Raw genomic sequence first — 16452 nt, 5'->3', positions numbered from 1 at the left:
GAGTATCCATTAAAAGTTAAAATGTTAACTTTAAATAATAGAAACTTGCAATTTGACTTCAACTTGAAAGCACTTGTTACATTCTGTAACCGCACTATTGTGGTGATTTTTATTTATTCTCTATGAGTCTCTGCTTTTGCATATTTTCCCCCAGTGGTCAGAATTTCTATATGAATAAATGACTAAGTGCAGACTTAGAGATGTCCAAGAACCACAAAATAGGAGAAGAGTTTCCACTTCGCAGAAAAAGATTCTGTCTTTGGTCTCATGCCTGATATGTTCTCTAATTAGGTTCAGGGATGATTCCATACAGAAGTTACAGGGTTTACCAAACTGGAAAAAAAAGCAATCCCTCTGTGACCTTTAGTCGTACTCCGTTCTGAACAAGGCTTTCTTCGTAAAAACTGAGCCTAAAAAGGAATACCAAGGCAGCTAAAAATAAGCCAGCAGCTTAAACGACAACACTGCTGGAGTCATCAGACAACCTGAAGCGTAACAGTCAGAATGTACTGCCTTGTTAGGGGAATAATCTCATCACCCTACAGACAATGATGGGGCAGAAATACAAGAGCTTAACTTAGAAAAAGAGACTGTGGGGAGTTAAGAAGAAATAAAGGGTCTTTTGTTTAAATAAGTTGAAAAAAAAACAGAATATTTAAAGAATTTGCTTTTATGTAACTTATCAGCTGCACACATTTGTCTTAAATGCTCTGTTTACGTCTAACTCAAAGTGAGATAAGTTCATCCTCATAAATAATTCAAAAAGTTATAATACTTAAAACATCAGCATTAGAATGAAGGCAAGAAATGACGGTTAGTTTGAGAATATAATTGTAAAATAGATTTTAAAAAACACCATTTAAGATTATTTATTTTACAATTACAGCTTAAAATTGAAATAAATTGCATATTTGCCTTGGAAAATGAAGTCCACTTAAGTCCTCCAAATTAATTTTTTTTTTTTTTCTTATTTGAAGTACATATTTATATAATATGTCCCAACTCAACTTATTTATTTCCCAAACTGCATTGGGTTTGCTTATTACGATTGCAGAACGTGAGAGAAAACTCAAAACATTTTGTGCTGGAAGCATCAAACATTGCAACAGCAGACATTAAAGTCTGCTCTAATCTCTAATCTGTAAATTGTACCTGCTTTAACAAAACCACAGTCTGACTCTTTAGAAATGACACTGGGTTGCATTTTAGGCTCTTAGATGAGAGGGACATATTGCTCTCTTGGTAAAAATAATGGTGTTTGCTAATTTTGACAAGCCAATATCATGAGATCCAGCTAGTTTGGCTCTGAAAAGAAAGTTTTAAAAACAAGCTATGTATTATTTATACTGATTTTGTTGCAAAATCTTAACTATTTTAGCATAAAGCTTAAAATCCATAAAATGTACCACAAGCACATAAATGCACCAGAAGACACGTCTTTCGTTTTAAGAGTTTCTCTCTCTGTCATTACACCAGAAACTAATAGAATGTTTTCAATTCTCTGTTCCAACACATTTCCATCACTGTTTACGCACCGTATTGCCAGTAATGTTTGAATGGCGAGAAGACAAGATTTTTTTCTATCCTGAATTGCATGCGTGCTAAGGTTTATGCATTCATGAAGCATTACTGATTAAGACAAAACATGCAGCTTTGTTAAAATCTTAGTTTACCAAAAAAAAAAAAAAAAAACATGGTTTTATGCCTGACGTGGAAAAGTCTAATCTGAAATCAAGATCTCAGTGTTTGTGTCTGCTGCACACTGAAAGTTAGTAGGACATTCATTCAGTTTATGACTACTGGATTAAAAAAACTGACAATGACCAAAATAAATAAGCGTTTTAATGGGCAGTTATTTATGAGCGGCAGAATTTATTTCAAAGCTCTACGTCAGTAAACGTGAGTACACTGGGGTGTCAGGGGCTGTTCCTGCTAAATCACACAGTTCTCGGATCTCCATCACATGGTGTGCTGTTCCTCACACACAAGCTGCCACTGTTTTCTCATTGCCCAGTTCTGTTACCATGGTAGGTAGAAGGAAGTGAGTAGTGTCAATGGCACTGTGTTACAGTTGTCCCAATTGTGACTTATCAAAGTGCTAGAAATCCTAAATGAATCTATATCCACATGAGGTGCAACACTTTTGTCTAAGTGTGCAATCAATTCGATATCTAGCATGTAACGGCTCATTGCTTACAGCCATGTTTGGGCAAAAAATGGAAAGAAGCATTAGTGAAGCTAAACTAAAGGACAGGCTGTAATAGAGCACATATGTTAGTAGGGCTTATTCAATGGTAATTGCCTTCAAAATGTAAAAAAAGAAAGATAAAGAAAAAGAAAATGCACATTTACAGATGGACTACATAACAATAAATGTAATGGATGAGCATTAATATTAATACCAGAAAAAAACAATTTAATCTTCTTGTGTAAAATTTCATCAGGGAAGTCAAAGGCTGAATGCACAACTTCCTGTTTTCTTTCAAGCAGTGGAATGAAAAGGACTGAAGCGGGTGTTTTAACTTACAAGAATTTCATGAACAAATGGACGACTCATTAGAAAAACTAAGTATCACCTCCCTGATTTCATAAGACGTATAAGGGAATTAGTAGCCAGGTGCCACTTTTCTAGTGCATTTGATTAATTTATCATAAATAACTGTGAAAACTTTTATAAAAACACAGTATTTGTCATTTTGTTGGTCAGGCACATGCACATTTGTGTGAATACAACCCCAAAAAAGAGAAAAGCAATTACTGCAGCATCTGAACCTGAGACTTGTACCAAAAAGGTTGAAGTACTATCATGCCGATATTCCAAAGAGTGAACAGCTCAATCAATTCACCCTTAGGTGGGAGTGTCGACTGTTCAGAGAAACTACCAAAACCCAATCACTCTATCTCCAATGCTGCAGACATAAATTAGCATGTTCAGTGTGTGCTAGCAATAAGGAAGCGGTAAGTGCTGCGGCCACCTCCAAACCCAATCTCATTCTTAGGTTATGCAATAGCAGAGCTTAGCAAGCAGCCATGCAACCTCAAACATGCTAAAATTCTTTTCAGCGTGTCTCATCAGAAGAAATTATTTCCACAAAATACATTTCTAATCTCTAAAATTGTGGGCTGAATGAAATTATGTGGTACATCACTGGTTTTAACAAAGGGGGCTTGGCAGGTTGTGTGTTCACATAGGGACTGGTTGGTTTGAGATTTTTTTTTCCCATGATAAATTAAATCATAATTTGCTTGCTTTTTGTGTCTACTCTGATTATAGTTGTTTAAAATGTAAAAATGGTCAATGATTTAAAATATAGGATTATGTCAAATAAAGGAAACACAGAAAAAAAACTCTAAAAAGTGGCAAATACTTTTCTAACAGTACTAGTGTTGACTAAAATGCCTTTTTGGAGGCTGGGAAATTATTACTTGTTAGTTGACGGATGACATTCAGTAGCTAAAACTCAATGGGTTATGGCAGATCCAAAATGGTTTACAGCCAGGCATCGTCCTGCACTAGTGGTCAGGAAAACGTTTTAGAGGTCGTATTGCATTTAATGTCAGATCCAGAGAGATTTGTGGACAACCTGCAGCAGTATTTTTACTCTGAGAAAAGATGACTCAATACTTTTCATGTGAATACTTTTCAAACTTTTTTTTTTTATCTCACTTCTTTGCTATTTGTACATGAGAGATAGATTATCACTGACCAAACACATTAAAGTGGTTTCCATTTCCCAGAGAACCTCTTTACTTTCTCAAACTACATCACATACATAGCAATCGGCTGTTTGATCCATTGTACTTGAAGGCTTTTCAAGATAACTTGTGTGTTTCCACAGGACAACATCCAGTTCATGACGAAATGTCGACATGTAAATTCCCAACACTGTGTTTCATTTTTCGGTATCTGCTAAGGCACAAGCCAAAGTGTCTGGGACTGATCACAGCTGATCTGAACACAACCTCAAACGTCAGCGGTCAGCACCACCAATGCTAATATCAGTTATAGCTAGCCTAATGCCAAGACACTGTCCAGTTCACTTCAAGTTCCCACACAGCAAGTGGATTTCTGGCACTGACTCTGAGTCTCTTTACTTCTGTCAGCTCCCAGTTTGTTGAATTGCTAACAGGGTGAACTGATAAATATCTGTACTCCTTCAAATAAAAACAATCTGCTTCCTTTTGCAAAATCTTTCAATTGCAGAATGTTCATCTAGATAATCAGATGCTAAAGTTTCTTTGGTTTGAACGATCATTGTTACAGATGAGGCTGTTGGTGCATTTTGTTATATGCATATGTTTTTTATTGCTCTGTTATTTTATGCAAGTGCTATTGTTCTTTGTTTTGCTGGTGTTGTCCATATGTATTTATTCTATTCTTACCACAGTTTTAAAGATTTCAGTTTGTCTAAGCTAAACATTTTAGACACCAACTTGGTGGTTTCCAAATGAGACTGGTCACAATGTGACGTCCTGACCGTCTCTCTTACTTCCTGTCCCTTTGCTCGGTCTCTGTTGCAATCACTCTGGTGTTTCCTCTTTCTTACAAAAGGCTGTGACCTCACATTACATGTTTTTGTTGGGGTTTTTTTTGTAAATTCTTAATTTTTTTGCAGGATAAATGAAGACTTAAGTTTCTTGCTGTGTAATTTGCTGTGAAGAACAGTCTTTCCATTTGCGTTACCATGAGATTAGAATTTAGTCTCATCTGATGAGCTGCTTAACATGCTGCACGAGATGGTTGGAAATTTGCCTATCACACTCTCCGTTGCTGTCATTTGCATCTGCGCAGCCAGACTAAAAATAATTCAAACACTGCATGCTTTCAGTCTCAGAGACTGCTGTTTGTTTGGTTAGACCAGCAAGGAGGAGAGACTGAAAAGCAACAGCAGACGGGAAAGGAGAAGAACCAGCGAGACATAATAGGGAGTAAGGCATCAGGAGGAGGAAGGCATTCAGGCGCTGAATGTGTTGTTTCGAACTGTGAAGTAGGAGGAGAAGCGCAGTAGGGGGGAGGAGGAGGAAGGGGTACTTCCTCTTTAGTCTGAGTAGAGCTGCTGAGGTATCCCAGCAGCCCCAGTCTGTGGCGACAGGAAACCTTCGTATAAAAAGCTGCATCGCAGGGGGAACCCTCCTGAGTACCTCTTAGACACAGCATGACCAGGACCAAGAGCCTGAGAGTGTGGACCTAACAAAACAATGCCCAGCATAAAAGCCAAACCACCCAGCATTCATCACTTCATCATGGACCGAGATGACAGGAACAAAAACGCCACACTGTGAGTACTTTTAAAATGGGATGTGTTGTAGATATGCTGACTTGGTAATTATTTAAGATATTTGTTAACGACATGATTTATCTGACATATTCTGATTTTTTTAAACTCATAATTAACTTGTTATTATGAAATTTTAGAAAAAATGGGGAATGGTAATAAAATCATCTTTTTGGGGGCAAAATAACATTGTGATTACATTTAGATGTTAAGCTCTTCCTTTTTATTTACTTACATTCTCATCATGCTTTCACATACACACACTAGAGTCTCATTTAACAACAGCAAATCAATGAAGGATGAACTCATGTATATCTTATTTCTGCACAGTGGAAAGAACTTTATGTGTCGACTCCAGTGCATGTTCTCACCGACGACTCAATGCTCAGAGAGGTGAGGAATCTTTTGTACTGTTTTGCATCAATTTCAGTTTTAAAACAGCCAGCCTGCTACAATCATCTCCATCTATGGCATCACGAAAGGATTCAAATGATGTAGAGGCACAGTGTTTGCTTTGGAACGATACATGCTAGTGCCAGCTAATCCCAGGGTTCAACATTTCTGTATGGACTTGATAAGCACATCTGCAAAGGCCTTCCTGGCCTGAATGCCTCAGAGCCTTTTCTGTCCTTGTAGATTTACTTCACTCAAATTTGATTCTGGTTAAGTAATCCAACTTGTTTTTTCTCCCAGCGGGCTAAGTTTAGAAGACACACAACAATGGTCACAGTCTCTGGAAAGACTTCTTGAATCTAAATGTAAGTTGTTTTCCTTTTGGGAATTAAAATGCTGCTGAGATAGTAAATTAGGTTTAAGAAAATGAAAGTTTGCATGCAATAACTCACTTACAGAATGGTCCAAAGGAATGCTATTTGCGCCTTAAGCGTGGCTAAGCCTGCTGTTGTTTGTTCCTCCCCCAGATGGACTGGCCACCTTTCGTAACTTCCTCAAATCAGAATATAGTGATGAGAATATTGAATTTTGGCTCACTTGTGAAGACTACAAGAAGATTAAGTCTTCATTTAAATTGTCCTCGAGAGCGAAGAAGATTTATGATCAGTTCATCAAAGCAGAATCACCTAAAGAGGTAAAGCAAGTTGGGAGATATCTTTCCATTCAGACACAGACACCCACCCACACACACACCCACACACACACGCACCCATACAACTTCTGTTTTACATTTTGAGCTCCATGTGTTAGTGAAAAAAACAGCAGCTCAAATGTTGAATATCCCATCTCTGGTTTTTGGCTCAAATCCCCTTCATACCTTTCTATCTGTGTGCCTCATTCCAGATCAACATTGACTATCACACTCGAGAGCAGATCAAAAGAAACGTCAAGACTCCCACCATGCACTGCTTTGACGAAGCTCAGAAGATAGTTTACGGGCTGATGGAAAGAGACTCGTACCCGCGGTTCCTCCGCTCGGACATTTATAGAACACTCCTGGAAAGCCTCGCTGCTGACGCCACAACGGGATGAAAGCACGGTCAGGAGGAGAGAGGAAGGAGAAGAAAACCCATAACTGGAATCTTTGAGGCTCCTTCAGGCGGAGGAACTGAAAAGGCAGGAGGGTCATCCATTGTGGGACTAGGACACAATCAGAGGCCCGCACACATCGGCGATGCAACTCCTGTTCTACACTAATAACAGAGCGGATCCCTACATTTAGCACCACTCACCTGAAGACTTTTTCTGAAGCAAATTTCCCCAATGATTACCCCATAGACACTGTTGACAAAGGATGAAGACAGTGCAGGACAACTGAACGCCTTTCACAGCGAACCAATTAATAAGGTGACAGACTTCTGCACCAACAGTGAAGCCGCAACATATGCAAAGAAAGCCTTAGATGCCTTCTGGCCTTTTTTGGAGAGGTGTTTCCTGTGCAGATAGAAGATAAGAGATACAACTGTCACAACTGCTTAACTCCCACTCTCACTTGCGTGTGTTAGAGAGGAAAAAAGGAGACACAAAGTGAAACGAAAAAAAAGTAGAATTTTATGATGGCACTTAAATACCATTTACTCAGAATAAGCTGTAGCCAAAGTCCTGGTCAAGAAATCGGAGCACTAAGAGAGACAGAAAATCCATCGCAGGCTGAGGATTTAATAATGATCTGTCCTTTTTTAGTGAGAACTATTTTAAAGCATCTTTCTTTCTTTAAATCTAAATTGAGTTGGAAATGCATGTATATTTTTCATTCAAAGGTGGCCCATAGAGAAGTTTTTTCCCCTTTTTTTTCCCTTTTCTTTTAACTTCTTTAGCATTGATTATTGTCAGAGTACCTTTTCCAAGAATTGTCTTTAGACTGATATGTACAAAGAAAAAAAATCATGCATATTTTCCAAAACTTCTTTGTGGGATCTTGACAAATAGTTGCACTTTTGAAACCGAGAACTTCCCATTTTGAGACAGACTACGTCAAATTTAATTCGTCACTTGGTCAACAGCTTGCCAAAACTCAAACCGACATCTTACAGCACTGAAGCATAATGAGTTTTGCATTTGATAATAATAGAATTAGGACTACTATTACACGGCACGAACATGTGGTTAAACCTATATATTCTAGGACTGGGCCTTATTACTGATTGTCAAAGCATGAATAAGAGTGAATAAATGCTTATTAGGAGTTATGTAGTTAAATTAACTTAAAATTTGAACATTGTTTTATTTATTGCTTACTGTTCTGTCACAACTTGAGTGCAAAGTTTGTTGTAGAGTTGAAGTGCTTCTTTAACTGCTGGTGGATTTAAATGATATTAAATTATTTGAACCGCTTAAAAAAATAAGACTTTATTTTTCTCTATCACATGGACTTAATCTCCTCATCCTGACCTTTTTCAGTCCTAAATATGTTCAAAGAAGACAGCACACTTTTGGAAAAAGGCTTATCTTAAAAGATTGCGCTATAAGCTGAAGTGATGTCGTCGGCACATAACAGTCTGTGGTATTGCATAACACAATAATACGTCATAGAAGAATGAAAAAAATAGTCAGCAGTTTTTTATGAACATGTGCTAAATGCTTATAAGTGTCTTTAATTTAAATATTTAATTCCTTTTATGTTAAGTTTAAAAAATTGTTTTTGTTGGAAATTATGAAAATGATCAGAAATCAAAAGAAGTGGTAATGTAAAAATCCAATTTCTTTCAAATGAGTACAAATATTACAGATTTTGGTTTATTTTTTACTAAAAAAATAATGACAAAGAACATTACCTTGTTGATAAATCCAACAGGGGTGGTTAGTGTCCCCCTACTGCTTTGTGGTTTGAAGTCAGTGAAAAGCATTTTTGACACACAAGTGGCATGTGGGTTTGAGTAAACTGGAAAGCTTGGACTTTCAGTTTCCTGAGAAATCAAGAGGTCAGAGAAACGGGATTTTCCCCATTTTATTTTGCGTCATCCTTTTGTCTGCAGGCCCAAATGTGTCTAAATGCAACAGAGATTTGACCTTGGGTAAACAAACTGTTGCAAATTTAGCAAACTTTGTTATTGAGCTTGTAGTAGAAACAACAGATTTTACTACACTTTGAGTATTCCAATGGAGAACCTCAAGGTTCTGGTTCTGATGGACTCAAACCCAAATACTTAATTTTGTCTCATAGAAATTCAATGTTTGCCCAAATATAGCAATATAGACTCAGACGAGGTGATTATTTATTTATATAAATATAATTATATACTGGCACTTTACTTTTTGAAATGTCCAACCTTTTTAATTTAGGTAATCCAGTAAAAAGAAGTAAACAAATAGCCACATCGGAACTTTATTATACTTTATTTCTGTAGTCCCAAAGCAAAAATAAAATTTACATCACAAGCTAATATCATGCAGTTCCGGTGTTTCATGCTGTCAGCTCAAAACTGCAGCCCCATTAGCATTGCTAAATCATTCATGCTAAAATAACTCATAATTGCTCCTCCATACTGAACAGCTCTCTGATACCAGACAGCATGTCCACAGTCCACAGCTAAACTCTAATGTTATGTGGAGTCTTCAGTGATGTAAATCATGAGCCAATCAATGAATCCAGCTAGCTGTCTATCAAATCACTTTGGCGCCATACCTTGCGCAGTCCTGCTAGTAGTAACTCTGCAGAACCATGAAGACCAAGAAATATGGCAGATAGGTCTGTTATATAGGACAATTAGGTCGTAAAATAATTTTTTGCATCTTTAAACATCTCAGAGCACAGCAAACAGTAGAAGGTGTGTCCTCTGGTCAGATGATATTCAGTTGAAATGATTTTGGCCTTCATAAATTACGCATCACTCCGCAATTATATGCGTTTTTGTGATGTTGCTTCCCATAAACTATTATAAGTAATAAAATATTTTAAATACATTAAGATGACAAAATGTAAGAAGGATCAAAGGTTGTGAATCATTTGTAGCACACAGTAACTGCCTCTGACGTTCCCATAAAGATATGATCTTCTCAACAAACTAATGACATTGAAGCACAACAGTAAAGGTGAATGTGATGTACTGTATTTGAAGTTAGTGTAGAGGGCAAAAACCATTCAAAACTTCTCACTGAGGCAATGATGGCACAGAAAACTTATAAAACAAGGTACTTTTGATGAGATCTTACATCTTGTGTATAAACCTGATGCTGGAAGTTCAAGTAATACAAAATATACCAGCAAAAGCTCAAGACAGCAAAGCTTTTTGTTTTTCTAAAAAGACTTCCATGAAACAATCCTAACATTGCAATATTGTAAAAAGTGGTGAGACATTACCCACTTGACTTTTCTATTACTTCTAAAAGATAAATTGCTGGAGTTAGTCATCCTGGTGCTGCTGATTCCCTCAAAAAAAATGTTTGACTCTGCAGCAGAATGCTTTATGGGTTGTGAATTATTAAACTGATCCCGTCTAACAGTCTCGTCTCTTTCATGTTCTTATTTTACAAGTAGACAAATCGATCTTTTGACTTCATACAGGTTTGTCATTAAACAGGGACAATACTTCCAGTATTAGATCAAACTATAAAGTAAAAGTTGCACGTAAATTCCATTTTTATATAAAAGCTCTACATTCTTCACTCTGTGTCACTTATGAAAGAATGGCCACGATGGCCACAGATAAATCCCCCCTAACGTGTCTATCTTCTTTAGTATCGTTCACTGCTAATTACGGTTTAAAGTAGCTGTCTGTGGAAGTGGGAGGTGCAGATGTCCGTCTTCAATGCGCTCATTGTGCCTACTACCACGCACACTCACACTGTGCAAGTTGCAAGTTAACATTGAGCAATTTTGGCCTCATAACTGACTTCATGACTTCATTTTTCCACAGAAACACCAAAAATATTTAGTAGCCTTAAAGTCTTAAGGCAACTTTAACATTAATCCTGCATAATTATTTTAAAAAATATTCCTTTTTTGATTAAACATACCAGGAACATCCGTGTTTACATTCGGTGTCAATGGCAGATTTTTCCATCCAGGATTCAAGACAATTGTAAATGGAAAATGCAAATTTGTGTGCTTTCCACTCACAGCCATCATGCAAATATTGAGGATAAAGTACTTTTAAAAAATAACGAAAGAAAAAAAGTAGTGACAACAGGACAGATGGAAAATATGGAAAATATTGCACGCTCATATGTATTCTAAACATGCAGCCATGTTTATTTGCATCTATGTTTTCATTCATTCAAATTGCCATCAGCTACATTATTTTTTTCCTGTTTTACAAGACTTATCTCTTCTTTGTGGGTTATTTGAACTTTTTGCTTTGCAAGTTGCAAATGTGAACGGAAAATGTGGATAGATTTTCATAGCACTTTTATTTGGTCTTCTTGGAAATAAGAAAATATTTCAATGTGAACTTTACAAAGACCCGACAGACCCAGTGAAATCTCTTTTATCTTCAGAAAGTTTTAAGACAAAATTTAGAAAAAGTCAAAGCAGTGTTAGGTTACATCACAATATTCCAAGCTTTGAATATCTCAAAATTTTGTTTTATATACAAATATGAGAACGGAGATCATATGGCACAACTGTAACCTTAGCAACTCATGGCTGCCAAGATAAACTGAAACACCAAGTGAGGAAAGCATTAATGAAAGAAGCAGCCTGGGGCGTGGCGGAGCCGAATGGGTTGACACTTGTCGCATGTCTTCCCCCTCTCTGATAACCTACTTTCCTGTCTGACCACTATAAAACAAAGGCCACTTGAACTGGAAAATATCTGTTTTGATAAATAAAACCAAAAGAAACAAATGAGAAAAGCAATCAAAACACGAATGCTAACCGTGGAGGAGCTGCATAGTTTCATAAGAAAACATTACGACCAGGATTTCACATTATGGCCCCAGCAATTCAATTGTTTGAAACATATTCAGATGGGAGGCATTGTTATGTTTGTCTTCAATTCAACCAAGGTACAGGTAAAAGCAGATGCCAGAGTTGAAATTGAATGATTCCAAATGAAGACCTGAGGAGCCTGGCATGAGGAGAACAGGACATTGAACTGGCATGAGAGAAACAGAGGAATCCACCAAGGAGCTATGAAAAAACCAGGAGCTTAAATACTGATAAAGGGAAGGAAAATGACAAAGAACCAGGTGAGCAGTAGGATGAGAGCAGGAAAACTGAGGGAGGAGGAATAATATTTAAAAAGGGAGCCGTATCAAGACCCAAAAGGATATGTACAAAACGGAAAATTCTTGAAGCTGACATAAGGAAATACATTAAAAGGCATAAAGAAAATAACACCCGGAATAAGTAAGAAACTAAACAAAAATGAAATATCTAATGAACTAATAAGACAATAAGAACATCAATGAACACACTGCACATGGCATGAATGGCAATAATAACTAAGAAATGATCAGAAAGAAAACCACAAAAAAAAACACAAACAACTTTAATAATGACAGGCAAAGCCATAGTTCAGACCTAAATCTAATGTAAAATATTTAGCAAAGCTTAAAAACTGATTGATCTAGACTTTAAAAGGAAGAATTGGCAAACATTTCAGTCACTATGCAGGCTGGTGAAGACATACACCAAAAGTACATTTTATTTTGCAATAACATGACAATTATGTACAACTATATGTTGCTATATCATTTAAAATTATGTTAAAATACATTGAAGTTTGCAGTTTCAACTGGCTAAAATACCTTTGCTATTATTTCTAAGAAGTCGTTTGCCATTCAGGAACATGTTTTATAAAACGCATCACTGATAATGGACCTCTGACCTTCCCTATTTTCAGCTTATATAACAGCAAGCTTACCAGACTATGTAACTCTGAAATACATGACAATGTTGACACTCATTGTGAAATATTTTGCTTTGTGGTTAATCTGCTAGTCTCATTCTAGCAAACTGCTAGCTCAACCATACTGTGAGAAGATCAGTTTCTTCAAATTGAGCCGACTCAAAAGGCTGTTAGCTGCATGCAAGATACTAACTGCTGATAACAACTCTGAAAAACCCCAAACGAAAACAATTCACATGATCACTTTAAGGGTTCTGACTTTTTAATGTAAAGATTAGAGACATGGCAAGTTTAAATTTGCAACCACTGAACAAATAAGAGCTACTTTTTTACTTGTCTTATTGTTAAGGTAGCACGAAAAAGGAAGCTTGACTCACAGATCAAAATTGTCTGTTTTTCCAAAACGAAATCGTTCCATTGATCCAGACTAAATAAAAACTTACTATTACCCAGGTTTAATTATAAATGTTATACTTATTTCACAAGGTTACTAGACACTGTGGCTTGCTACAAGACCACCACACAAATATGTGCCTCTGTTTTTTGTCAGAGAAGCAGTAAAAGAAGCGACCAATCAGTCTTAGTGTCCTTTATCATGTGAGTAAAAATAGCAACAAATTCTGTCAGACAGGATGTTGGAGAACTTGAAAGGAAGGGAGTGTTTTCAGAAGCGTTTTGATGTCTATGACTTTCCTGTCCCTCAAACCAGATAGACTTCAATCAATCGGCGCACGCCGAGTGTCAGATCTCTGACCTTTTTTAACACTCACAACCTATTTTTGTCCTTTGCAAAGGTGTGCCTATTGAAGTGAAACCAAGTGAAGAGTAGGATCAAACCCCTTGGAGGCACTTTTGTCTCTCACTTCTCCTGGTTAAAAAAAAAAATTCAAATTTTGTTAACATAAGAAGATAGGTAGTTATTGTGGGTTTGTTTCACTTTTATTATCCTACGGACTTTGGTACAAACTATTATGTTTATATATACACAGATATTCCTGGGTCATTGAGACATAGACAAGAAAACATTGTGCTGAAATACAAGGCATACCTATAACCTAGTACTGAATACAGAAAACATTGTTAAACCTGTATGCAAGTCAAGCGACTTAAACTGCAATAAATATTGCACATATTATTTATCATAAAATTTGTGTGTGTTTTCACAGATAGCACACTTGACAAAACACGCATACTTGAAAAACGTGTACAGTGTGTACGAACACGGTAGTGACAGCGAATTCCAACTGAAATCACGAACAGTTGGTTGAGTACATAGCATCTACATACCTATGGAGGAAGAAGTTGTGGAACTGTGTGTCATAGATTTGTTGCCAGAAATAACTCCCACTTTATAAAGGTGCCGTCTTTACAAAAAACTACCGTTATTTCAAACATCCTCTTTGAAATAAACAGATAAAAACTCCTTTCTCCAGCTCTCCAGTAACGTCTTTAAAGTACTATAACAGCTGCCTCCTTGTTTACTATAAACCAGTGGAAGCTACAGGAATAATCTTTCAATTCAAGGAGCATAGAAAATATCAGATGTATAAGACTAATTTACATTTTACATTCTCCTTATTTAGACTGTTGGTATTTTTTTTTATTGCCGTCATCACAGTCTGCCAGTGTATCTTTCTTTAATTCACACCAGAGAAATTCTTCAACCCGTTTGTCTAGTTATGATGCCAAAACATAGCACCATAGAGACGTGCTGCTGACTGAGTACATAGTGTTGCCCAAAACAAAAACACAGACCTCTGTGCTGGTTGTGACCTGTTCAACATTACAATATGCAAGAAAAATGTCACAATTAAGTCATAAACTGTCACCACACTATTTCCCAACACCTCAGCATGACCAGGTATTAAGCTTGGACTCATTTACCATTTAAAGGTAAGACTTTTGTTGGAATAAAAAAAAAGATCAGTTTTTCAAAGCTGAACAAATGTGTTGTTCAGCATTGTCAGCATAATACTGAGTTATGCTGACAAAACAGCAGCAAACTACCTAGATCCAATCAGGGTAAAACAGGACATTCTACATTTTCCTTTTTTCAAACACATTTCAATATTTTGATATTCATTGAACCTTTTAACAATAAGAGGTCTATGTAAATCAGAAAACACATAAAATGTTTCTAAAATATAATACATGCGATTTCTGATTAAAATACTTTTGGAATTGCCCACATAAGTAAATCAGATCAATTTAAAAATAAGACAACATTGCTGCTCAGCATTTTGAAGTAGGTGCTCCCTGTTTAAGCCTCAGATATTTACATCCTTCCCAGCCTCTCAGGTGTTGGAGAAGAGGCTCCAACTGATTTTTTTTTCCTCTCCACTTCAAATAAGAAATTAGATCAATAAATATCATGATCCACAGGCCCAAATACAGCTAAAAAGGAAACATTGTAAAATCACAATATGTGGCTCATGAAACACAATAGTTCACATTTCTAATCATTCTTATGTCATTTTGTCACATTATCCTGGTAAAAGGGCCACTACCATAAGTAAACACCATTTACATTCATTAGGGCAAATGTTCAGGCATGTCCAATTAAAATGTTCCTAATGATGAAATCTCGATTTAGAAGCCAAGAAAAACAAGTCAGCGATGAAGCACTTGTGCGTGAAGGTGTGTCTCACCAGTCAAACAATCCTGCCTTATGTTGTCGAAGGAACCCAGAAAATGTTTTTTTCTGATGTCTGTAAATATGTTTACAAACATACTTAATGAGCAATGCAAAACTAAAACATAATGCAACACAATATTTCATACAAACTACGGTAATTTGAAATTACATCCTATGACAGGAAAAAGAAAACAATTCTGTCAATTTCAACTTTACCTAAAAATACTTTGTAAACTTAGCCTGAATCTATAGACAGTTTATGCTGTTTTTGAGCAAAGACATACAAGCAAAATTATGTTTAAGTGTTTTACTCTTACTTATTTAGCCTGTTTTTGGGGTGTTAAATTTTGTTTGTTTTGCCCAAAGTTCCAGCAGAAGAGAAAATGTAACTCAGCTGATTTCATTACCTATCTGTTGGTTGAACTTTACTAAGCTATAGACAAAACAGAAAGTCAGTTCAATACTAATTCTTGTTTAATTATTATTTTTTCTTTCAAAAATTATTTGACTCCTGGTTTGGAGCACAACCTTTAAGCCTTTGAAGCATCATGCTGAACGTTGACTGTTTATTTTGTTGCTCTGTGCTATCAGTCCGAGCAGAAAACCCCCAAATGAAGATATAGAGTGCACACGTCCTTTTTGAATTCTGCAACTTCCAAAGACACAGAAAGGACAAGTGGTGCAAAGCAATGATGGGAATTACCTTCTGTTTAAGACTGCAGATAAAATGAATGCTTTAGTGGAAACTTGGCTCTGCTCTCCATCCACTTATAAACAGACATCTGCTTACACACAGTCTGCACATCATAATAAACAGAAGAGGTGAACACCATGTTTTCACAAAGCACAGCTTTAAACCCGTGCGAAAGCAGGAGGGAGGCCAAGGCTAACCACAACAGTATACGCCAGGTGACGCAGATACACAATACCACTGATAACATAGAACAAAATGTGATAATTCTACAAATAAGCATGTTGTGCTCCAAAGTGGATTTGACCTTTCAGTTCTGTGGGGATGTGATGTCATAATGAAGCCCATACTCTTACTGGAAAAGGTTTTACTGTGCCTATTAAGTTCCTCTTCTTGCGAATAACATTGCTCTAAATCTTTACTGTTTAAGATCATGAAAAATAATGTCAGTTCTGCTTAACTTTTTCTATCTTCTGTTTTTTTTTTTTTTATGAAAAAGAGATTTAAGGACCAGAGTTTTAAAGAAAGGCATAAACGGATTAAAAAGGCGGCAGTTTGTGTTTAGCATAGATGATGTGAGTTATTCACCAGCTGTGTGTACATACA

General features: G+C 36.5%; 1 protein-coding gene across 1 annotated transcript; it reads left to right on the top strand.

Annotated features, from left to right (window-relative positions):
- Window positions 1–4851: 4851 nt before the first annotated feature.
- Window positions 4852–10155, top strand: si:ch211-117l17.5 (regulator of G-protein signaling 21). The gene is made up of 5 exons (XM_055058420.1): window positions 4852–5279; window positions 5607–5669; window positions 5970–6034; window positions 6197–6363; window positions 6573–10155. The coding sequence occupies exons 1-5, from the start codon at window positions 5200–5202 to the stop codon at window positions 6759–6761; spliced, it is 564 nt and encodes a 187-aa protein (XP_054914395.1). The 5' UTR covers window positions 4852–5199; the 3' UTR covers window positions 6762–10155.
- Window positions 10156–16452: the final 6297 nt, after the last annotated feature.

The sequence above is a fragment of the Poeciliopsis prolifica genome, unplaced genomic scaffold (genome assembly GCF_027474105.1).
Source record: "Poeciliopsis prolifica strain line A6 unplaced genomic scaffold, Auburn_PproV2 SCAFFOLD002, whole genome shotgun sequence".
Classification (NCBI taxonomy): domain Eukaryota; kingdom Metazoa; phylum Chordata; class Actinopteri; order Cyprinodontiformes; family Poeciliidae; genus Poeciliopsis; species Poeciliopsis prolifica.
This window is presented reverse-complemented; position numbering and strand designations above follow the sequence as displayed.

Excerpts from the sequence above, each read along its gene's own strand:
- si:ch211-117l17.5 (XM_055058420.1), top strand. The coding sequence starts at position 5,200 with ATGCCCAGCATAAAAGCCAAACCACCCAGCATTCATCACTTCATCATG. Across the intron at positions 5,670-5,969 it reads ACGACTCAATGCTCAGAGAG|CGGGCTAAGTTTAGAAGACA; the intron begins GTGAGGAATCTT and ends TTTTTCTCCCAG. Across the intron at positions 6,364-6,572 it reads AAGCAGAATCACCTAAAGAG|ATCAACATTGACTATCACAC; the intron begins GTAAAGCAAGTT and ends GCCTCATTCCAG.